General features: G+C 35.7%; 1 protein-coding gene across 1 annotated transcript in view; it reads left to right on the top strand.

Annotated features, from left to right (window-relative positions):
- Window positions 1-19722, top strand: part of LOC132161218 (tumor protein p63-regulated gene 1-like protein) — a 31353-nt gene extending 11631 nt beyond the window's left edge. Inside the window, exons 5-7 of the mRNA XM_059571113.1 lie at window positions 12820-12973; window positions 18697-19016; window positions 19054-19722. Coding sequence (XP_059427096.1) covers window positions 12820-12973; window positions 18697-18891 — 349 coding nt within the window. The 3' untranslated portion in view covers window positions 18892-19016; window positions 19054-19722. The remainder of the gene's footprint in view (window positions 1-12819; window positions 12974-18696; window positions 19017-19053) is intronic.
- Window positions 19723-26013: the final 6291 nt, after the last annotated feature.

Raw genomic sequence — 26013 nt, 5'->3', positions numbered from 1 at the left:
CTGGTGGATTGGAACAATCTTTAGATAGGGACAGCCCTAATGAGTTTATTGCTCACTTAATTGCAGTCTTGGATGCATGACAGTTACATTGTCTTAAGATTGTAACCTTGAGTGGCCATGTGTTCCAAATTGGATCAGTAACCTATAATATTCTCATAATAAAGTGTTTATATGTTTGGGAATATTTATCCAATGGCTTTAGACTCTTATTCATTCCTGTACTTTTCTCTATCTTCAATGTGCTGCTTAAAGCCTTAAACAGACAAATGAAGAAAATCTGAGACCATGAGTCATTTTTCCTAACCGTATTAACAGTTTTTACAGGGTGATAATACCCACAATGCAGCAGGATTTAACAAATGGTATCAGAGGGGAAGGAGGCCCAAACCTCTTTTCTTCTCTTAATTTTTGTGTGGAGGGATTATGTGAATGGAAATGGGATGTAAAGAGGACTTTATAACACAGGGAGGAGAGAACTGTCAGTACAGCTCTTGTGTAACCGATTAGTGGTAGAAATTAATGTAGTTCTTTCATCCAAACCTTTTAAAGCTGGCTCGGGGGACACCAACCCAAGTAAAACTAATTTGATGAATAAAACGTAATGTGGCGTGAAGTGCTTAGAAGAGGCAGGCCGTATTGGGCTGACTTTATCTCCCCACATTACATTCAATTATAAATAAAACGCCACTGAAAACCAGCCTAGAGTGATGGAGGAAAAAGGCAAGCTTTAAAACCACTCTCTTTCATTTTTTCTTCTCCTTCCCTCTTTTGCTTAATAATTTCTTTCCTTCTCCCTCATTATTTTTTTCTTGTCTCTCTTTCAGTCTCATGCTCTGTCTGCACTTCTCTATTTTAAATGACTACATGCCGTTCTCTGCTTAATGTTTTCCTTTTAACTCTTAAACGTTATTCTTATTGATCTCCAGTCTGTCTTTTCCAATTCATTTTTTTTGTCTCATTGACTTTAATCACTTCAATGATGAGCTCTTCATCTTGTTATGCTTAGACACCTCAAATGACACTTCAAATGTTTTTGTTCATAACCTCACTTACAGTACAGTAGTGGCACAGTATAATACAGGATAGTAGAATACTACAGTGGAATTCCCTAAAAAAAAATATATATATATATATCCACCTTTTTTACATTAAGATAACATTTACTGTCATCTAGTCTAATAGCATTGTCATATACTGCATCATTTTTAGCAGATCTCAATATGAATATCATCATAGATTTTTAATCTATAGTACATTACAAATTTATGATACCTCAATTAAATTGTAGCATTTAAAACCATTGATTTTATTTAAATGTGTATTATTTTCTTACTTTTGTTTTCAAAGTAGTATAAAATGTCATTAATAATAATAAAATAATTCCCAGCATATCAGTATAAGCCAGAATTTGAAAATGGTGCCTTCCTAGTACTTTCAGCTCTGTCCAAAACATTTTGTCAAGACGTGAAAAAAGTGTGCTGATTATGTGTGGACTTTTGCCATTCGTAGTCATTACAGTGATTAATGGTTGGACTACTGGCTTTACCAAGGACAAGAGAGACCTGTAACTCTTTCTACAAATTCTGTTTACGATTATGAAACATTAACTGTACACCTTTTAAGAAAGAGCATTGGATGAGTATTCAACTGTCAAACAGGGAAATGTTTTCACATGATAATGAAATGTATTTACTATACAGCCAAACAATGCAGTACACCATGGCCAAGTTTTATCATGGTTTGCTCTATAGATGTCTGTATGGCTAGTGATAAATTCTCTTAACTGCAGGGCCAGGGAGTATGGTTTATGGTGGTTTTGAATGACAAAGACAGTTTAAATGTGCAAAGAGCTTTCATTCAGTGTGACTGGATGGAGTGTGCAATGTTTTCAAAAAGTGCTTTTCGACCCAGACTGTCTAGACAAGGTAATTACCCATCTACCCTGCACATCTCTCATGTGTTCTCCGTAGCTCATGCTGACAACAGGTTTTTTTTTTTTTTTTTTTTTTTTTTTTTTTACATTTTCACGGAATGTTTCTATTAAAAAATATATATTCAGTAAGTCAAGTCTAAAAAGGATGTTTATGAAACATCACAATGTGTCATACTTGGAGGCAATGTTTTCAGCTATCTGTCAAAAACAAACATATAGAGAATAACATTTGCAATTAACCACAGAAGATTGTCATTACACAACTTGGATAAGCAGTAACATACATTGACAGAGAAGACAGAGAATAACTGTTTTCGGTCAGTATATTTTAAAATGTAATTTCTACTGCTATAATATCAAAGTGGAGTTTTCAGCAGCCATTACTGTAGTTTTCAGCGTCACATGATCTTTCAGAAATCATTCTAATTTGCTGATTTGTTGATCAAGAAACATTTCTTCACATATTTTTGAAACGTGATTTATTTATTTTTATCAGGATTCTTTGATAAACAGTTTAAAAAGAACAGCATTTAGAATTTGTTTTAATAAATTATATCTTAACTGAGACTTTTGATCAATTCAGTCATTACTGAATAAAAGTATTAAAAAAAAAACATATGCACATATACATTATACACAGCCATAATATGTATACAACCTCATTTTTTTTAATTAAATTCATTATTGCAAAGGTTTTTATTTTTATTTTTTTTGGTTCAATAACTAAACAATTCCACACATATTTAATCATTCAGGTTTGCAGTCCGGTCAGCAGAGGGGGCAATTTCACACATTTAGAGCAGCATCAGTACAGTACACATCTTCCCAAAACGGCGCTGTATCCAATACCACCTTATAAATAATACCTTTTTAAGAACCAGGCTGCCGATATAACTTTTAAATCACTATAAGCTTATTAGTTTAGCAGATTTTCTAGACCTAGGAATCTATCTGAGCTGTTTCCATTAAGTGCTCTGGGTGGGGTATAAACTGCACAAACGAAAGAACTGTATTGCAGAATTCATTGTGATTGACTTCCTGGGGTGGATTAGCTCAAATTTACATAAGGATTTGTTAACCATTTCTTAACTACGTGTCAACATGCTAGTGCTTGTCAGGTCATTCGCTGTATTGACTGTGTCCACTGCGCTCATATAGATTAATGTGTCAGCATTGTTTGGACCTGAGAGACTCAGGAAGCATAATGTTAAATCTCTAAATCTTGTGTGTTTTATATGGAGAGCGCTGATTTATTTCCGCTTGCGGTAAAATGTTGCCTACAGTGCTAAGAAAAAGTATGTGAAACCTTTGGAATTGGTGGTTATATGCATTAATAGGCCATAAAATGCCATCTTCATCGGTATACAAGTTTTCTACAAGTATAGAAAAACACAGTGTTCTTAAGGTAACAAAACAAATACAATAATATTCTTGTTCTTATTGAGCACATCCCATTAAACATTCATTATGCTGTGGAAAAAGTCAGTGAAATGACTTTTTGTCATGAATTTCACAAGTTATTGATGAGTCCCTTGAATATCTGACCCCTTTACAACAGCAGTTCTTTTTTTTTTTTACATCCATCTTTTAAAATATTAATACAACGCAATTAGAGCTGGGAGGTGTTTGATCTTTATGAACAGGATAATATAGGTAAGTTTTGCTTATTTTGTTCTCTGAAACATGTATCTTCTGAAGGTCAGTACTAAATGACAATTATGATAAAAAAAACAAAAACAAAAAAAAAACATATATATATACATCATTGTCATGTAAAAAAAATAAAATAAAAGCCTTTAAATGTTCAACAAGTAAATTGGATGAAAATTCGATGACATTACCAATTCCAATAAATGCTCATACTTTTTCTTTCTACTGTATATTAAACAGAAGGACTATGATGTATCATTTCTTGGCACTTGCATCCCTGGATTTCATATAGGAAATGAATCACTGGATGGAATAAGGCCCCACCTGCCTTTCTCTCACCTTCCTCTCTCATCTGCTCTGAGATTTGTGCTTGAAATTCCCTGTCTCTATCTTTTGATCATGCAATTCTCCTTTCAAGTAAAAGAGTGGCTTATGGATGTATGCCATGTGTGTTGTAAAATCTGGCTGTGCTGTTCAATCGTAGGAACTATTGAGCAATCTGAGGATTTGTTTGTTGGCTCTGGCACTTGCGAGCCACTTGCCCTGACAGCTGTAGCAGACCTCTGATATTCATCTAGTGTGTTGACTTGCCAGTCCTCAGTCATACAAAGTGCAGTCGACCGCTACAAGAATTTCAAGATGCTGCACCAAAGCTTAACTAAGAATACACTGGAGTCTGTTTCTTGTTGCATTTATTTTTGAGTCAACCTAGAATCGCGGTGACATTTCAGTTTGGAAATTGTTTAAAAAAAGGGAACTTCTCAATCCTACTTTAAACCTTCCATGCTAACTGTATATGAATGATCTTCTTTCTCTTGTCATTTTATGTTACACTAAATGATTAGAAATTGGGGGGCAGAGAGTCAGACTTGTAACCTTAAAGGTCCTTTCCCTTTCCCTTTTTTCATTTAAAAAAACAACAACAATTTACTACGTTTGTTAGTGATGCTGCTCTTAATTAAAGCTAATGGCAAGGAGAATCAATATGTAACACATTCAGTCAGTAGCACTAACATGATATTTAGTCTAAGGAATGTGATGTGTTTTTGCATAAAGGTAATTTAGGTGTTTTTGTATTTTACACACCAGATTCTAGTAAATGAGGAAATGGCATTTGAAAATTTTTAACCAAACAAGTACCTGGTAAGCCATTCATATAATGGCCCTCATGTCACTTATAACTTTCAGATATTTATGTCAGCCAGTCACCATTTGCAGATACCACAGAAATAAAGTCGGGGTGTAAAATTAATCACAGCTGTTGCGTAAGTGTCTAAGTTATCTCAGAAAGCAGCTGTTTATTGATAACAGACTACGAAACATTTTTAAGCAAACATGTCATGCAAATGTAATGAAAATAACATGACATTCCATTTTTTTTATTACACAAAATCAGTTTACTCTGACACTTCTGACATTAAAATTATGGTGACCATACAATCCTCTTCTTGTCCTGGGTGGGATTTCTAAATTTCTTAAATTGTCTAGGTTGTAAGAGCTTGGCTTCAAGTGGTGTTACGCAGACCAGTCAGTGTTGGACATAAATGTGGCATGAGAGCTATAGAGAGCAGACTCTCTGCATGCTGTCAAATCTCTCTCATGATACTTTATCACACATCGATCAATCTGCACAGCCGCTTCGAGCCGAACACACCTTTAGACAATTTAGAAATCTGGCCAGGACATGTCCAGGAAACAAGGGTGTATGGTCAACCTAGTTAAAATGCACTAGATTCTAGTATTAAATGAGGATATGGCCTTAGAAAATGTATCCAGTAATCCAAACAAGTACCTGGTAAGCCAATATACTGACCATGATTTCACTGAATCATTTTCAGACATTTATTTGCAGATACCTTATAAATCAATGATTAGTGGTGTAAAATGAATCACAACTGAAAATTTGAATTGAAAATTTTCTTCAACATTTTCAAAGATGTGAGCTCCAGGACGTCAGCGGCCGATCTGCGCTTATGAAGCAACCCGAGAGTCAGATCTTGTGGAATATACAGCTGGTTCTGATGTCTCTATAGTGGTTAAACTTGAGATATAATTCACTTTGGGTAAATCTCATGGGTAGTCTTCAGTCTCATTAATCTTTTATTTGTTCCAAAGCAAATAGTTTTGGCAGAGGGCAAAATCGCATAACGTTATATGTAATATAACTTCTATGCTGTAAATCAGAGTACTGCCTTTGTACTTTTAACTGAATTTGCCAAGCAGCGTTTATGATGACTGTTGTTGTTTGCTAAATATTATTCATCAATAAATAATATTTTATATACATAATAGTAGTATTTAGTATTGGGAAACTGTGTGTGTTTGCTATGGTGATTTTAGTTGTTCCTGTTTTTCTTGGTGTTTAGTTATTTAGTTGTTGTTTCATTGTTCCTTTATTAGTTGGCATCAAGAGACCTTTTTAGAGTCAGCGGTAAAGACTTTTATATTGAAATAGACTGAAAAGGAATTTTGCAGACATTCAAAGTAATGTTTTATTGTGAATATGAGATTGAACTGAAGAATGAATGCTGTATCAGATGCAGGTAATCACACTCACTCACTCAGTCTATCTCTCATAATACTTTACATAATACACAGCTTGTAATATAGTAAACCGACGTTTAATTAAGCAACTCAGTGTTCCTTCGTTACTAATTCTACATTGATGTTTTGGAATTAGTAACAGAGACTTGGACTTGGCTGTTAAATTGTCAAATTTAGATTTGAATCTGTGGTGTAAGGAAGTAGTTCAGCACAAAATAGGGTTTTTAAAGACACTAATTTTTTCCTAATTTATTTACACACTCGTGTCATTGAACTGTTGTATATACATAATATTAGGGATGCATCAATCCGATACTTGGGATTGGTATCGGCTCTGATACTGGCATTTTCTGCGGATCGGGTATCGGTCAGACGAGACCGATCCAAAAATCCGATATTGTGCGTATACTAGGGCTGCACGATATTGGGAAAAAATGACTTTGCGATATTTTATTTTTCTGTGATATATATTGCGATATGAAATCTAATCAAATTTTTTCTCACAAACAAAAATGGGGTGAGCACACTTACATTCTCATTTTAAATGATTTAAACATCGACAACATCGTGTCAATTGATTAATATGCACGAGGGAGAGAGAGCAAGACAGCGCTCGTGTTGTATGAAGACGGTGAGCGTGAGGCCGCGGCTCGCTCGCTCTCGCTTTCTCTCTCTCTCTCTCTCTCTCTCTCTCGCTCTCTCTCGCGCTCTCTCTCTCTCTCGCGCGCGCGCGCTCTCTCTCTTTCTCTTGCGCTCTCTCTCTTGCGCTCTCTCTCTTGCGCTCTCTCTCTAGCGCGCACTCTCTCTCGCACGCGCGCTCTCTCTCTTTCTGCCCTGTTAAACTCACAGGACTTAAAATTTTAAAACTGCTGTGCAATTAATCCACAAATCACATTCATCAAGGGCCGTACAGTTAATGAATAACGGATCAACTACGACAGCCTACATCGCACATTCTGCGATGTGACTATCGTGGATTCGTACATCGCGATATCGATGCTTAAACGACACATCGTGCAGCCCTAGCGTATACTATTCTGTGTTATTGTTGCGCTCCACGAAAGGCACAAAAACATTATAAAGGACCAACACGTATTTGTGCACATGTTTCAAGTGTTCTGAAGCTGTTCCATAGATCAATGTGAGGTACAGATCAATATTGAAGTCATTGAATTCGCGTTCACATAAACTTTACTTTCTGCTGTGGCTGTCTGTCATCCTCCATTCAGCAATCAAACTGCATGTCGCATTCGGATACTAAAGTCAAAACGATGAAACTCTCTTCAAGAGCACAAAGTAACTGAGATTTAAAACTGTTCAAAGAAAAGGCTCAATAAACTAACGCATGCATTTAATACATGAGTTATCAATATCTCTTCCCTTTGTACTAGTGATGTCCGGATCATGAACGGATCGTTTGATTTAACCGGTTCTTCTTGAACCAGTTCACCAAATCGGACTGAATCGTTTGAAACATTTTCCGTCTCCAGTAAGCATTAATCCACAAATTACTTAAGTTATTCGCTTTTTTTACATGGCTGACACTCTCTCAGAGTCGAAATTAACCAATATCTCAGAGTAATTCATTTATCCTTTAGTATTATAATACTTTTCTGCACAATCAAAGACTGTGCTATACATTTTAAAAGAAATGTCTTTTATATTCCTATATAAATATATATATACTTGTTTTTACATTAATGTAATTTACAACAATACAAAGAGCAATGTGTACATTTTACCAGATTTTATACTTATTCACTTTTATTTGTGAATAAAATATTTTACTAGATGTTATACAATTATTGTGCAGCTGTGTGCAGCATTTTTCCAGAATCTAGAGTATCTTTTGCTGCTGAATTATCTACTAAACTAGTTTATAAAAGTATTTTTGTCATAGATTATGATTATATATTTTTTCATTTATTTTTCAAAAAAAAATTTTTTAAGAAGATTGTGTTTAACACACAAAAGAGTGATGATCAGGTCAACACAGAGAAGTATAGAAATTCTACATTGATTAAAAAAAAATGGGTAACACTTTCTATGAAGCCCGTATTTATAATACATTATAAGGATATTCTTAAGGTGTTATAATGATTGCATAATGCATTATAAAAAACCTTATAATATGGTGTATAAACAACAAACTGTTGTTTTATAACCGTTATTATTACTTTCTTTGAATAGGAATATTGTCTGCACTATGAAGCAATAACAATTTCATGATTAAAGTGACTTTTAAAAATAAAATGATATTATAAAATTAATCTATAATTTTTTTATATCATTAAATATTATAAATAAGGTATGTACACGTGTGTGTGTGTGTGTGTGTGTGTGTGTACACTATCCAACTATTGTTTTTTGTAGTTGTAAAATTGAGTTACAGCTTGGGCCAACAACAAAAAAATTACTCTTATGCATTTAAAAAATGTTCCTTAAAATACTGTACATAATAACTGTACATACAGTTTTATGGCCGGCAGGAAACATTCAATTTACTGTGACTTTATTTCTAGGAATGCACCCCTGTGTGTAACGCGTCTCAGAAAAGCTTGTGCGTCATGCATGACAGATCTTAGTATTCATTTTTCACCTTCTTTTCATCCCTCCCTTTCCCTACCCTTCTCAATCTTTTTCAATCATGTAGAGTGATGGAATGAAATAGTCTGTATATATGTGTGTGTGTAAGAGAGATAGAGAGACTCGTGGCAATGATCAGTGAAAGCTCAAGTCTGTACCATAAACAGTGAATGTCCCAGCCCGCTGGCTGCTGTAGCCCAGCCCTCTGCCTGTCTCAACTGGCCCTCACGTACTGATAGCTTACCTCTGGAATCACCTGGAATCAACTCTCTCACACACACACACATGCACACACGCAGAGTAAAACACACAGTTGCTTTCTCCCAAACAATGTATGCATGTGTACTTGCTCAAGTACACACAAAGCACATTTTACGCTTTTAAGCATACATACAAAAACCTTATATACTCAGTGAACAGTAAAAAAAAAATCAACCTTTTCTCTGAGTCAGGATTTGTGCCACCCCATAATCACCTTTCCTCTCTTTTTCTCTCAACACAACAGTTTATTCAGCAGGGTGTAGCCAGCGAGACCTCAGCAGCCATTGTCAAGGTCTGAGAGTGTTAGTGTAAACATAGGCAGGACCGGGAGAGCTAGAGACACAGCCTTGCCCTGTAGTTATGTTTTTTCTTTTTTTCTATCTAAAGAGTCCCTATTTCTCTGTAGCTTTAAGGTATGTGTGTTTGGCAGGAACTGGTCCTGCTTAAGGTGTGTTCTAGAGTCTGTAGGTTTTGCCAAATTACGACACACCTGGAAATGCAACATGCTCATTTTTAAGCAACTGTACACAGGGTCAAATATATTGTCTTGTGTTGAAGATGGGGTTATGTGTTCTTCATTTACACATGTAAAAAAATTCCAAGCACTGACACATCTGTGTCCATTGAAAAAATATGTACTTTATAAAATAACCTACAGTAAATGAAGAAAAAAAAACCCTGAAATTAAACATTCTCAAAGAAATCATTTACAACCCCCCCCCCTCTCGTCCAAACACACACACACAGACACAAAATAACTAAGTTTGAAGGAAAATTGGAATGTTATAGGAGTAGGAAAAATAAAAATAAAAATGGGTCATTATTTGCTTGCCGTCATGTCATTCCAAACCTGTATGCTGTCATCCATGGAACAATGGAACACCAAATAAGAATACTAATATTAACAACTTGATGTACAATTAACTATTTAAGTTAAATGCATACTAGTCATTCTAATTTGTCCCTCCTTAATGTATGTGCAACATATGCTTGAAATTGTAGTTAGTTAAAAAGTAGTAACTTGCAACTGTTACCTTTAAAGAGCAATTTCTACCTGTTTTAACCAGTCGTAGTATATAGTTAATATATTACAAGTTACATGATTTACGTAATCAGATTACTTTAAGTAATTATTAAAGTAACACTAAATTTACTTTTTACTCATTGCTTTTTAATTTAAAAGGAAATATCTGAGTTACTTTTTCAAATAAGTAACGTCGGTTACTGTTTCCAGTGTCTTGGCTGAAAGCTCTCATTTTGCCATGTTGAGAGAAATCGGGAGTAAGTGCAGAGGCATTGTGCAGACTGTGTGAACATGATGTTACTGTAGTTCTAGACTAAATATGAACATGTATTTACTCATCTCACCTGCTCAAAAATAGATTTAATATTCCTCAAAATGCAGAAAAACAGTCAAATGGAAACCCGGAATATTATACAAAACTGCAATAATTATATTTAAAAAAGACAAATATAATTTATGTATTTAATCCCATTTTATTAACCAGTGTCTTTTCTACTGACTTTCAATCATCCAATTAAACCATTCTAAGCAGAAATGACACATTTGTGTTTCATTTTTGTTATTGCTGAATAGTGTTCTTAATTTTTAAAACAATTTGTTTGAGTTGTGCCCTCTACTGAACAATGTATTTACATTTCCTTCTGCCTGAGGTGTATTCATTTCACTTTTGTTGTGAAAGGGCTTTTAGATTTGTAAAAAACTTTTTATATTAAAACAAACAAGCAAGCCCTGCTAAGATTTAAAAAGTAACTCAAAATTAACGTAATATATTACTTTCCATAAAAAGTAACTAAGTAACGTAATTAGTTACTTTTTCAGGGAGTACACAATATTGTAATGCATTACTTTTAAAAGTAACTTTTAAAACCAACACTGGTTTTAGCCCATACAAAAATTTGTTTTGTTTGTATAAATTCCTTTATTTAAGTTGATTTGAGAAATATTAAATAATATTTGGTACTTTAATTAAACAGTTAATGTAGATATTACCATTTTAGGGAAGCTCTTTTTTTTCAGTCTATGTAAGCACTGTGTCATAACTTTGAAATATATAATTTGTAACAAATGCAGAGAAATCATAAAAAGTGGAGAGTGTTGGGAAAATGTGGAGAGTAACCCTCAGGCTGAATGTATCCATCTCAGAAATCAGCTCAGAAAAACAAAAAAAGGACAGTTAACCTCCTGCGGCTAAACACTGAATGCTTTGTAGTGATTACAGTAGATGCTTGACTTTACCTGGAGCCCAGTCTGTCTGTATGAGAATGAAGGAGGACCACTAGGTCACTGGTTACGTATGATTAACTGCCATGGTGTTGTGCTGAAGGGCACATCAGTCTCAGCGAGACACACGAGAAGTGTTCTTCTCATGCCACACGTTTATCAAATGTTGATAACAAAATATAACTTCTTTCTCAAAAAACTCTACACTCTTAAAAATAAAGGTACTTTACTGACATGGACTAAACTATATTAAGGTTGTTTTGGGAACCAAAAATGGTTCTTATGTGGCATTGCTGAAAAAAAAAAAAAACCTTTTGAAACCTTTATTTTTAAGAGTGTATCAAAGATGAAGTTCCCAAAAATTAATTTACACCATTCCATTAAAAGTTCTCTCTACATTTCTCAGATACCTCAATTCTATGTAGTAAATACTCATTCTGCGAACAAATAAAAATGTCAAATGTTTGTTATACTTCCTTATTCTGTATATTGTAAACATGCACCATTTTCTGGTGAAAATGCAAAAACGCAATGTGTAGTACAATAACAGCCAATCAGAACACATTCAGTGTTTAATATACATTTATGAGGAGCGTGATTTTAAACCAATTAAATTTCACTGTGGGCGAGGCTGCCTGGATCAACAACACTGAAATAGAAACCAAGCGGTCCATAAGCACGATTAAAACTTAAATTTACTTTGAAGAAGCTTTATTGCTTTTCAATTTATTTTGTTGCACCAATACATGATGCAATACTTAAAATTTGTATTAAATGAAGAATGGTGATAAGTCTATTGATAGAACTGTATGGACGATTGTAGAAATCACAGCCTTTCATACCATGACTAATGGAGAAACGGTACATAGTCAATTGTGAAAGATGCTTGTAAAATATGGAATGGTGCCAACACATTTCAAAGAGTGAGTGTTTGGAGGTTTTAAAGTCCTGTGTTTGCTGCCAGACGCTCTCTTGTCTTCTGAGGTTTCATCAGCCTGGAAAATAAAGACAACCCCTCTAGGCTTTTCATTAAAATCTATTTACTTAAATGGCAAAAGAAAAAGGCAGGGGGAATGAAAGAAAATCTGTTGAGCGGCGGGAATTGCCTCTAAGCTTAGTAAACATTACATTGGCTTGTGCATAAAGGAGGCGACCTGAAGAAAAATGGTGGCAGTTTTGCCAGGGAACGAAGCTGGGGGGTCTGTGGGGTCAATTGAAAGCATGAAATTGTGAATCACTGAGCAGATAATGCACTTGTTAGTAAGAATTTGCATATGTTGAAACAAAAGATGTTACTACTTGTTTTTTATACTGCTGAATGATTTTTGTGCATGTTTTATATATATATATATATATATATATATATATATATATATATATATATATATATATATATATATATATTCGTTTCTTTTTTTAATTTCTGCATTTCCTTGTCTTTTTTACTAGAAATGAAATGAGATGTTGAGTTCCTTAATCAAGTCCCCTTTAGAGATTAATGTACATTTCTCTAGAAATTATTTAATTTCCTACATTGTTGTGTGTGTGTGTGTGTGTGTGTGTGTGTGTGTGTGTGTGTGTGTGTGTGTGTGTGTTTTAGGAGAGAAGGTGAGGGCGTGCGGGTGTATTGGGACAAACTCAGGGAACCATCTTTCACTTCCCGTTGGAATCCTTTTTCTGTTGAGTATCCTTTCACTACATTCACCTATCACCCTGTCAGTAGTGCCAATGAGGAGCTGGGCCGCCTGTGTGATGTGAGTATTACAATGCAACACAGAGAAAACTTTTATAACAGTCAGGTTTTTCTAAAATATGTATTATTTTTTTGTCAAATTATCAGACTTCATAAGGACAAACCCAACCATCATATTAGCTCCCTTTGGCATTCGTAAATGCTGTTACTCACAAGTATTACAGAGGTGCTGCCAGAGGACTTGTAGAGGTGGAGTAAGAATCCACAGTTTACCTTTGGACTTTGGACGAAATGACATGTTCAGTTAACATGCATGCTGGCATATTTATTTCACTACATGATAAAGATTTCAAATGAATACATGAGGCTGAGGCAAGGTTACTTAAAGGGTTTAAGTTATGAGTTATTAAGTTATTAATGACAGAACTAACCCTTTAAGGCAGCCTTTCTTCAACTGGGTTCATTTTAAAGCCACAAAGTCAGGAGAAATTTCCTGAATAAATCTTACCAAAAATCATGACACAAAAACTACTGAATTAAATTACTGATTGAAAGGCTTACTAGTTTTAAAAGTGGCTTTCTGATGCACTGCTAGTGGAAGGTTAAACAAGTTCAAATTCAAGTTTATAGTTTATCTGTGTACATACATGCCATTAAGTTATGACGTGCCAATTAAAACACTCATGAATCAGGTTTATGTAAGAGGCCAAGCACTGAAAGTTGTTAATTTAGATGTCAATATGGCAATGGTTACAGTTTAATGTATTGAAAACTACCATTGCAAAAAAATAAGTCTATTACCAAAAACATGTTTTTTCACCATCTGCGTACCAAGCACATTTTTATTTTATGTGTGCAGGTATTTTTGTGTGATTTTGTTGTCTCATCTTTGTATGCATATAAAAGCAACTGAATCATGATTAATCCCACCTAACATTTAACGTTTTTAAATATACTTTTATATTGAAATAATTTCACATTCAATCTTTAGATAGTAACAACATAAAGACAGTATATTTTTTATATTTTTTTTATTTAATGGCATCTTTTTTTTATGACTGAAGGTGAGTTTTACTGATGCCAACACTACTGGGCCCGTATTCACAAAACATTTTATCTTACCACTAAGAGTTCTCCTAAATAGCAGTAAAAAATTTAACTAAGTTTTTTCTCTTAAAACTAGAGACAAACTAGGAATAGACAAAGGAATAGAGAGAAGTCTTAAGCTAAGAGTAAGGGCAGGGTTGACCTCGTTGTTATGGATGATGTCATCATGCTTACTAACTATGCACACAGTGATTGGCTGATAGGTTCTGTCAGAGATTTATTCATAAAAATATTGTAGAGCACGATACGTTGCCGTATTCAAAAAAAAAGTTTCAAAATAAAATTGTAAATTGCCACATGCAAACAAAGATTTTAAGTGTCACTAATTAAACAAGTATATGTCCAGCTAATTGTCAGTCTCTTACATGTGTGCTTCTCAAAAACAATTAGTGTATCTGCATATTAACAGCCTTTTAATTAACAGAGTAGAATAATCATGGCTGATAATACATGTAAATATAAAACAACAGCAAAAAAAACTGATGCAGAAAAAGCTGTTACTTCTTTCCCAACTGGTTAATTAAAACAAGGATATAATCAAAGGAAAATTTGGAGTTGGGATAAACACAAAAACCAAAGGTGATACCATTTTAAAAGTTTATTATCATCAAATGTTTCTAAAATGTTTACATTCAGAGCATGATTGCCGGCCACAGCCATTTTAGGAATAGTTTGTGGCTTACAGTCGTGGCCAAAAGTTTTGAGAATTACATAAGCAGCAACTTTTCCAATTTCCAATATTTAAGTTTTTATAATAGCAATTTGCATATACTCCAGAATGTTATGAAGAGTGATCAGATGAATTGCATAGTCCTTCTTTGTCATGAAAATTAAGTTAATCCCAAAGAAACCTTTCCACTGCATTTCATTGCTGTCATTAAAGGACCTGCGGAGATCATTTCAGTAATCGTCTTGTTAACTCAGGTGAGAATGTTGACGAGCACAAGGCTGGAGATCATTATGTCAGGCTGATTGGGTTAGAATGGCAGACTTGACATGTTAAAAGGAGGGTGATGCTTGAAATCATTGTTCTTCCATTGTTAACCATGGTGACCTGCAAAGAAACGCGTGCAGCCATCATTGCGTTGCATAAAAATGGCTTCACAGGCAAGGATATTGTGGCTACTAAGATTGCACCTAAATCAACAATTTATAGGATCATCAAGAACTTCAAGGAAAGAGGTTAAATTCTTGTAAAGAAGGCTTCAGGGCGTCCAAGAAAGTTCAGCAAGCGCCAGGATCGTCTCCTAAAGGGGATTCAGCTGCGGGATCGGAGTGCCACCAGTGCAGAGCTTGCTCAGGAATGGCAGCAGGCAGGTGTGAGCGCATCTGCACGCACAGTGAGGCCAAGACTTCTGGAAGATGGCCTGGTGTCAAGAAGGGCAGTAAAGAAGCCACTTCTCTCCAAAAAAAACATCAGGGACAGATTGATCTTTCTGCAGAAAGTATAGTGAATGGACTGCTGAGGACTGGGGCAAAGTCATATTCTCCGATGAGAATATTGTCCTATTGTTTGGGGCATCTGGAAAAAGGCTTGTCCGGAGAAGAAAAGGTGAGCGCTACCATCAGTCCTGTGTCATGCCAACAGTAAAGCATCCTGACACCATTCATGTTTGGGGTTGCTTCTCATCCAAGGGAGTGGGCTCACTCACAATTCTGCCCAAAAACACAGCCATGAATAAAGAATGGTACCAAAACAACCTCCAACAGCAACTTCTTCCAACAATCCAACAACAGTTTGGTGAAGAACAATGCATTTTCCAGCACGATGGAGCACCGTGCCATAGGGCAAAAGTGATAACTAAGTGGCTCGGGGACCAGAATGTTGAAATTTTGGGTCCATGGCCTGGAAACTCCCCAGATCTTAATCCCATTGAGAACTTGTGGTCAATCCTCAAGAGGCGGTTGGACAAACAAAAACCCACTAATTCTGACAAACTCCAAGAAGTGATTATGAAAGAATGGGTTGCTATCAGTCAGGATTTGGCCCAGAAGTTGATTGAGAGCATGCCCAGTCGAATTGCAGAGGTCCTGAAAAAGAAGGGCCAACACTGCAAATACTGACTCTTTGCATAAATTTCATGTAATTGTCGATAAAAGCCTTTGAAACGTATTAAGTGCTTGTAATTATATCTCAGTACATCACAGAAACAACAGTAACAAAGTTCTAAAAGCAGTTTAGCAGCAAACTTTTTGAAAACTAATATTTGTAATTCTCAAAACTTTTGGCCACGACTGTAGTCTTAGTGACTTCTTCACTACTTATGAGCTACTTTTATCCTTAAGATGTTTTGTGAATTCAGCCCCTCTTTTTTCCTAACCATTGACTACATGTAATGTTAACTATACTAACATTACAGTATTATTGAGAGCTATCAATTTTAACATTTATTAGACTTTCAAAAAAAAAAAACATTCTAATTTAAGTGAACTTAAAACAATCTTCACATAAACCAATTATAGTAAATGTCATATTTACCTGTGCCCTTCAGCAAGTAGGAAATATAAAGCAAATGAATAAAGTTATCAAACACTATATTCTAAATTAAATATAGATAAATCCTTAGAGCAACAAAAGTGATTGATTTCTTCTTTTTTTGTTCTTTTGATTAACGCACATCAGAGCACCTGGGCTTTTACATTATTTGGCTGCTATTACATTAAGAGCTGCTGAACATGATGTGGATCTGACATGCATGCTCATAGTTTAGTTTCATTAGTGTTTTAATATAAAATGATACAGGCTACTGAGCATGCCGCTGCATGTTTCACATGACAGGAACATTTATTTTTCCTGACAATATCTCATCTGACCACAGTTTACTGATGTTCAATAGTTCCCTCAACACGTGTACCTTTTCCACACTCATCTGACTAGCACATGGCACTGAGGTGAAGTTGGAGTGCTCGTCTAAAATGTCTCCTGTTTGATGCTGTTGTAAAGATGTTCAGCGCTCTCTCGAGGACCATACAAGACTGTTCAGCCTGTTAGCTACCACCACATTCTATGACGCAAGCTTGAACACCACAAGCATCATCCGAGTTGCCTTCTAGGAGTGGACTCTGGCGTGAAACGGATTGCCATCCTATCCTGTGGATGATCTCGTCCTATCCATTCCAGACCCAGTGCTCAGCCAACCATCAGCTCAAGCCCACGGTGACCAAAGAGGCCCAGAGGCTCACAAATACCTGCCCTCCCACCTGCTTCTGCCTCCTCCACCTCTGTCGTCTGGCAGCCCCTCTGCTCACCCTCTGCCCATCGTCATTACGGTGTGAGCTCCGCTGGTCTGCAATCCTCTAGCGTTGCCATTGCTGGAGAATCCCTCACCTCTGCTTCCAGCCTCCGAAGCCCGGGCTCACTCGTAACTCCGGCTCCACCTTGGTCTGGCATCAACCATCCTGCGCCACATGACTCCACTCTTCCAGCTGTGCTTCGTCCCTCCGGCTCCGTCAGACTCCTTCATCCCTTCAGCTCTTCAACAGTCCTCAGTTGCTCTGGCTCCGCCGTGGATCTCTGCCACTGCCTTGGTTGCCAGAGCCCTCAGCTCAACCCTGGATCCTCGGCACCTGCCTGGTTTGTTGGCTCTCCATCTCCACCCCGGGCTCCTCCGCCCCCTGCTCCGCTGCTGTTGGCCAGCCCCCTGGAGTCAGTGAACATTCCTCCTTCATGGCTCCTCCCTCCGTCAGCTCCACCTTTGGTCGACATTATGGATGTGGCCTGGGTCCAGCTGGGCTCCTCCTGCTGCTAGCCCCTTCTGTATCCTCCCTGGCTCCTCCTTCTATTGTCTCCTCCCTGGACTCTGTCTGCTGGCCCCCTCCTGGATATCCATCCTCCTCCTGAGCCTCCTCTCAAGTTTCCACCCATCCCTCTATCCCTCCCTCTGTTGTTTCTATGGTGTGAGGACACACATTCTGGGAGGGGGGAGATATGTCAGGACTGTTCTGTGCCCCTGTTTCTGTTCTTGTGTTCCCTTATTTGGTCATGTTCCTGTCCTCATTTATTTTAATTAGTCATTCTGTGCACCTGTGTTTGGTAATCATCCTGTGTTTAAGTCCTACTCTGTGCAGTCTGTCTCTGTCGGGTCTGCCAGTTATGTACGTGTTTCAACCTCCTGTTCCCTCTGTTGGATGTAATTAATATCACAATGATTTTTGGAATAAAAGAAAAATCAATCATTTTGACCTATAAATTGTGTTGGCTATTGCTACAAATATACCTGTGCTCCTTATGACTGTATTTGTGGTCTAGGGTCAAATATTCAATATAATTGTGCACTTATTTTTCGCAAGGAGTATAAGTGGTCACTGCTTTAGAAAAAAGCATAAACCCTGATTTAAGGCTGTATTATTTAATTGCAATACAATTTAGACAACAGACAAGGGTCTTATGCAGGTGACCACACAGATCACATAACCAGTCATTTGGACTTCAGAGATGTCAAATCCCACAGCCACATTCCCATTCCTTACATTCCACCCCGCCTACTGAGGTGCACAGCAGGTTCAAAAAAATGAAGAATGGTAGATAAAAAGAGAAAACATAAACATTTTTGTTTTGACCAGCAGAAACCGCCAACCTGACAAACTGGAGTTGAGTCAAATAAGTTTTCACAATATGTTTTTGCTGTGTTTTACTACTGAACAAATTACTTTTCCATATTTTCCTTCCTCTTTTAGATTCAAAACTTCAGGGAGCAGCTGACTTCAGCAGCACAGAAAGCCCACAACAAGAATCCTGTACCTGGGAAAGCCAACGGAGTTCTTGTGCTGAATCAACCCATCCTAATTGAAGCATATGTGGGTCTGATGTCTGTTATAGGCAATCAAAACAAGTTGGGCTATTGCTTAGCACGAGGCAATATTGGTTTCTGAGGGCACTTTGAGTCTTACAATGATGGTTTACACAAAGTTATTCTCTTATACCAGCTGGGCATGTGTAATTTATACTTGTATAAGATAATAAATATTAATATGGCTATTTTAAATCAAGGTGAATGTATAATTTGTATTCTTAAAATACATTCAATGTCCATCAAACCTTTTAGTTTCATCTAGTTATATTGCCACAAGATCTTAACAATGTCTATCAGTCATTTCCTTTGGGTTGTGTCATAACAAACAAGAATGTTGTCCCTCCTCCTACGACTTCCTGTGTAGAAATATCTTGTTTTTAGTTTTCTGTTTTAGTTATTTCTCTGCAGAAACTGATTCTTCACAATGTCACTGGCAAAGTGCCTTTCCTTTCTTTCTGTTTTATGCTGATATTCTACCTTAACACAAGCCTTCTTACAAGGCAATTGATGCATGAAGGTACACAAATCATATTTGTTTGATGGTTTAGGGTTTATTATTACAGTAGAACACAGTTCTGGATTTTCCCTCATCTTGTAATTACTACATTCACTCAGTCATCTTGATTTGTTTCTATAACAGAATGTCAAACATATTGTCAAGTCTTTTTGAAAATAAAAAGTAATACAGAAACTTGGTTCATTAGTGCTGAATACAATATATTTTCATTAACTACATTTAGGAACAATAATAATTAAAAAGTGCTTCATTTATCTGAGTAGTCTGCACGATTTTGATTTTTAGGGCATTTCTAAGGTAGGGCAAGTGGCCAGTGTAACCATGTCTTGTTGAAAATATTGTTATATATGTTTTATACTTGTACATATTCAAAAATAAAACAAATGTACTGTATTTGAGTAATTTATACATTTAAGGTGATTTAAATTATCCCCTTAAAAAATTGCAAAAATAAATTGCAAAATGCCAGTAAACGTGTAGAAACATGGTGCTTTTCATTTGTCATTAAATTGACAAAACAAATTGGGCAGCATCTAACCTTGGTATATGATCATTTCATTGATTTTGTATTATCACATTTCATAGAGAATTCACACTTGCGGTAAAAAACAAAAAACAATTATAGTAAAGAAAGATGTTAAGTATATAAATAACTTTATAAAAACACTTAATTTGATTCAATAACTATTTTATATATAAATTGCAATTTATGTATAATTAATTTATTTATAATTTATTAAATAATAAACGCATGCAAACATTTAAATTTGTTGTGTGATGAAATGTTGAGCAGTTATTCAACCAAAATTACAGTCTTGCATAGTGAACACTGAGTTGTGCAAGAGAACATGCAAATCTGCTTTTGAATGAATGGAACAATTTGTACATGAATATATATTATAATACATGCAAATTATTTTATACCTTAAAGTATCTTATATGAATATATATATATATATATATATATATATATATATATATATATATATATATATATATATATATATATATATATATATATATCAGTGGTGTAAAAAGAACACCCACAGTGTCAAATTTAACACCAGCAAAGTATCTATATGTGTCCACACTATAGTGTAAATGTTACACTTTTGATAGTGTTAACTTTTTGACACCATTTGTGTGTAAATTCAACACTCATTATTGTTAATTGTTTAACCTATTCAACAATATTCATTGTTGTTTCTGCACTACACCAGTGTTATATTCAATTACAGTGTTAAATTTTAACACTCTCCTTTTAAGATCAACACCAGTGTAATGTGAATATAACAATGATGAGTGTTCAAAATACTTATTTATAATGATACTTTTGCGCTTTTATTAATATTTGATTGTTTCTACAATTAAAAGGCAGGATATATTTGCAGAAAATACTGTAAAAACTTTATTGAGGTACACCACATTTAACATTCAAACACTGCATTTCACTGCATTAAAAAAATTACAATTTGCAATTAATTCCAATCTGAAACAAAAACACAAAAGGGAACAATGTAAGTTCTCTCGTCACTGTCATATGAAAACTGCCTGTCATAAGGTCTATAGTATATCAAATCATCCACGCAAATGAGAGTGAAAATAATTCCCACCTCCTCAACACAGAATGCATGCACCTGCTCATCAAAACACACTGTAATTACATTACTGGCCAAAAGAAAAGCTTGCCCATCTTTTACAATAATACTGATTATCTTATTAAAAACAGGCATTTCATTTTCAACAGCAGAGTAAACATACATTCCAACTTGGTATTCAGTTCCATAGTTTTTTTCCCAGGTTGTAGTGGAGAGAGTGGGTAAATTCCAAGTTTCAGTTAAAAGCTCATTACCCTCCAGAGTGCAAGTAGAGACTTCATTAAAGGGACCAAACTGAAATCTTTTAAAATAAAAACTTTCCCAATGAAAAGCCAACTGATGTTGATGTTTCTTGGCCAGTGTTTTGGTTATGTTGTTAAAGTTCTTCACAGACTTCTTAAAAAAGTTATGCTTCGTATCTCATGCACCACATGTGTATAAGTGATCCACTTTCCTAATGCATCTAGGATAATGGATCATTAGATGGTGCTTTGGAATCAATCCTCTTTCAGGAAATATGGACTTAAAAAGTTTATGATGATCAGAAATTAAATGTTTCAAAAAATAAGTCATACCCGGTGTTACAACTGGTGAGAATACAATGTTCACTATCTGAATCAAAAGTAGTATCAGATTCCAGTAACCATTGTCCGTGTCAACTAGATCTCCAAAGATTAAGGGGGTATTGCGCAGAAGGCACCATGACTGAATAGCATTGAGGCCAAGGTCCTTGTTGCCATCATCAATTTTAACTCCACTTGGTCTATTCTTTCTTTCACTGTATCCATAGTTGAAGCTCTGAATCCTTTCCAAAAGTGTGTCCAATGAAATGCAGTTTTTAACAAACTACTGAAAAAGTTTTAACTCATACTGCACAACCCCTTCAAGCTAATCGTGCATAATGTCAACAGCATAATTCTCCGAAGAATGAAAAAACTGTAATGAATTGAGTGGACAACTTCTCTTAAGGCCAAACAGTGGTGCAAGAGTGGGATCTTGTGCCAGAGCATTGCAATGTTCTGAATATAGCTCCTTTGTTCGAATGATCAAATCTGGGTCATCCTCACTAAAGACAGACTGCAGCTTTGTTTTGTCAATTAAGCAAAACCGACAGTAGGTTGCACTGAACGACTCAACCATACCAAGAAATTCATGTAAAGCTAAATTGTCACCAGTAACCTGAATGACAGAACCCTGTAACATAGTATCTGAGAAGGGAACATTAATTCCCTTCAACTCGAGAATTTTTAGATCCTCTACCAGAGGCTGTAAGATTGGTTCAAAGCCATATTTTTTCAAGTCTTCTGAATGGAAAAGGGCCACAAGATTGATGTTCATTAAAACAGAATTGATCTTGGGGGGCAAATTTCTTAAAATAAAATAAACACAGCCAAGTTTGTGTATTCCTTTTTTGGATCCATGTGGATTCAATCATTTCCATGATCGATCGTCGTTTAAATTAACGATCAATTAATAACCTTAATGCTGCAAAATGCGTCTGCAGCGGTATTATTATTATGTGTAAAAGCCACTTGGAAAAAAAGCTTTCTCACCCAAATTAAAGGGGTTTTAGTCTGAATAAAATGCTAGTAGCAGGACTGTAAAATGAATAGATGTGATTATGATCATTTGATAAAATGAAGAGAGCGCGCCATACGTTTTAGATCATGTTACTTTGTTGACTGTTTCCCGTCAAGGAGACCGCTGAATGCACCTCTTTAAATGGTTTCGTGGTGCTCGTTGTTATATTTTAAAACGCAATTGCAATGTTTTCAAATGACACTATTGCATTAAAAATAAAATTATCCCAAATCTAACTGTGGCGCTTGTGGCTGCGCAGTCAGTGAACCGTTTTTTTTTTCACATAAAACATTTTATGCAAGTATTATGACCAGTAGCCTACTTTTTTGTTTGATCCTGTTCTGCAAAATGTTCGATTTTGAATTTTTGCGTTCCGCTAGGCCTATTTGTTTAAAAAAAAAAATCCTGCATTTACAGTGCATTAGATCATGACAGTGCATGAGTGCTTGCATAGCCTACGAGGATGAGCGAGCGCGGGTTTGGATGTATTTGGAGGTTATTGCTCACGTCTCGTTCTGCACATATCCAGATGTTTCTATATTCGCAATGCATCAATGTTAAACTATAATATTTTTAATTAAAACTAGACGGAAAAGATCATCCTCTTCACATGAGCAAAAACATCCATGACATATATCCTTATATATGTCACATATATTAAAAACCTATATCAAAACCTATATTGAAACATATATGTTTATATAGGTTTTTTCCATGTGGGTCTGCCTGTCCTATATTTTTGAACCTGTATATGATGACTACGCAGATACACTTTCAGATTACACCAACTAAGTCAATAGACTAAATGAGTAAATCTAACAACAACTTTATTTTACCTTAATGAACTTTACAATATGATCAGCTGCTTCAGTTGCACTGATTTTCCCAGTCTTCCTACCTTTTACATTCGGAGGCAAGAGATGAATGAGCAGAAGAATAGCTGCCACATCACTGTCCCATCCTAGCAGAATAGAGTATAAGGTTAAACCTTAAACCAGTTTGTATATATATATATATATATATAAACACTTTACACTTACCACAATCACACTCCTCCAGAGCAGACAGAAGGTCATCCACATGTGCACCAGGGTGCAGGTTTCTTCAGTCAGCAATTACTCTTTGCTTGTAGAATGTTGGCCATTTTGCAATAAATTTGCTTGAGATGTCATCTCCAAAAATCATAGTAAAGTCTTGGTCAATCTATCACACAAATAAATCATGTCAATAACGAACATTAAAATTACATTTACAATTAACATCAACATTTTAATATTTCTTACCAGGTGTATCCAAAAATCGGGGAAAGTAATCAAGGATGAGTGAAGATTTGTCTGGATCATGTATCAAATTCTGCCTGTACTTGAATGTTGTCCTCATTTTATCTGTTATAACTGGTGTGTCCGTTGAATGCTTCATCATGGATATAGCTTCTGTGCATTCGTCACCTGACAGCTGCTCAGTTGCTGAAGATGTCTTGCGAAAAGTCTTTGGACCATCTTGGTAAACCACCTTGGATGCCCCCTTTAAGTTATTTACAGAGTTGCGCTGAACAGTTTTCAATCTGTAGGCAATGTAACCCTGGCCACTGCGTGGATCATAGTAATGTTCCTGTAAAACAAATGTTAAGCATCAATAAGTCAATGTATCAGTATCAGGCAGTATAGCATGCACGCAATTTTGGAGAACATATTGTTTACATAAGTTCTATGCATGACCCACTATACACAATGGACTACCCAAACTATAAAATATTTATACTTAATGATTACAGCTACCGATAATTAGAGATAATTTGATTGACTCATGCATTTGATATGTGCTGAAATAAAGAGTACAGTTTCATGAACTGCATGAACTAGCTGTATAAATATAAAAAAAATTAAGTATGAATGCAAATAAACCGGTCTTTGATATACTAATGTTGGTAAGATTATTGGTAAGGTATCAAAACTTATATCATTTATGGGCAAAAAATAAGCATAAGAGGGAAAATAACTGACATCTTTTGACGCATTGCAGTCAGAAGGTTCTTCTAAGAATCGCTTTTTGCATGCCTTTGAAGATTGTGGAATCACTGTGGACTTTGAACTTTCTGATTCTACTGATGAAAACGATGACTCAGGGCAAGAGGGCTCAGAGAGATTGGTCTCAGCTTGTGGAACATCTTAGAATCACATAAAGGACACAAGACAATCTTCATTGAGTTCATGAGTCATGAGTTTCTTACCCGATTTATCGTTATCACCATCCAAAATTTTGAAGGACACCTTAGATGTTCTCACAAGCTCATCAAAAATATCAGCATCAACATCAACTCCTGCAGAGTCTTTAAGAGGTAGAGGTAGAAACAAATACAATTCAATTTCATGTTTCAACATACTGAAATGATAACATTTCAAATCACTTGGCATTATTTTCAAATGCAAGTAATACATTAAAAAATATATATATATAATTCAATAAAATAAGTATTCAGATAGTAGGATATAAAGTCTCATGTATTGAAAGATTTTCTAACATTGTGATCAGAATATTATTTGGGATTAAGCCCATTTATAATACACATTGGGCCTCATTTACGAAATGAACGTACCACAGAAAATTGGTCAAATGGTCGTTTCAGTGCAAAACTTGTAATTTATCAATATGTACATGAGCTGTGTCTACTATCAAATCTCACGTCTGGTCTCAGCTCATATACACAAGTGTTTGAGTTGCCTGAACTTGGGCACAGCACAGTAAATATGGTGGAGAATTGTAGAACGATAGCATTTTGTTCCTTTTTATTTTCCTGACCACTAGGGGTGGGATCGATACAGCATAGTATCGCAATATTTTCTGCGACAGTAACGCATCTATGCACGGATGAAAGGTATTGAGCTTTAATTATAATATTTGGTAGAATAATACAAAAAAAAAAAAGCACAAAGCCGAAAATAATATTATATACGTGCACGCCCCGCCCGGCAGGGGCGTGTCACTGCGCAGTTTGATGCTATGCTCAGTATTCCACTCTATTAATGTGCTTGCGTACCGCTCATGCTCACCAGTAGGGCTGTAGCAATCGAACATTTTAGTAATCAAGTATTCTACCAAAAATTCCATCGATTAATCGAGTAATCAGATAAAATGTGTTTTTGCTTAAAGTGCAATATTAATTATGCAAGATAAAATAAAACTCCTGGGTCTCCTGGGTAAAGTGTTTTCTGTGAGTTTGTCCCTCCACATGTGGTAATGGTGCTGGCCACCAGTATAAATGTGAATGTCTTGGTAATGGAAGGTAGTCTGTGTTTGTTTCTGCAGTGGAGAGTGTGGCCTGAGGGTTGCAGGTATTTTATTCACTCTCTGATCAATTATTACAATAAACTCTTCTATCACCAAACAGTCTCGGTGAGTTTGTGCATATTAACGTCCATGTTGAACGTGCGGTCCCTCCGTGACCGTCACAGGCCTCTTAAAATGAACTAAGTTTCCTTTTTTAGAAAAAAAAATATTTTTATTT

This window comes from Carassius carassius, chromosome 17 (genome assembly GCF_963082965.1).
Source record: "Carassius carassius chromosome 17, fCarCar2.1, whole genome shotgun sequence".
Lineage (NCBI taxonomy): Eukaryota > Metazoa > Chordata > Actinopteri > Cypriniformes > Cyprinidae > Carassius > Carassius carassius.
Note: the sequence above shows the minus strand (reverse complement) of the source record. Positions and strands in the feature narration are given on the sequence as shown.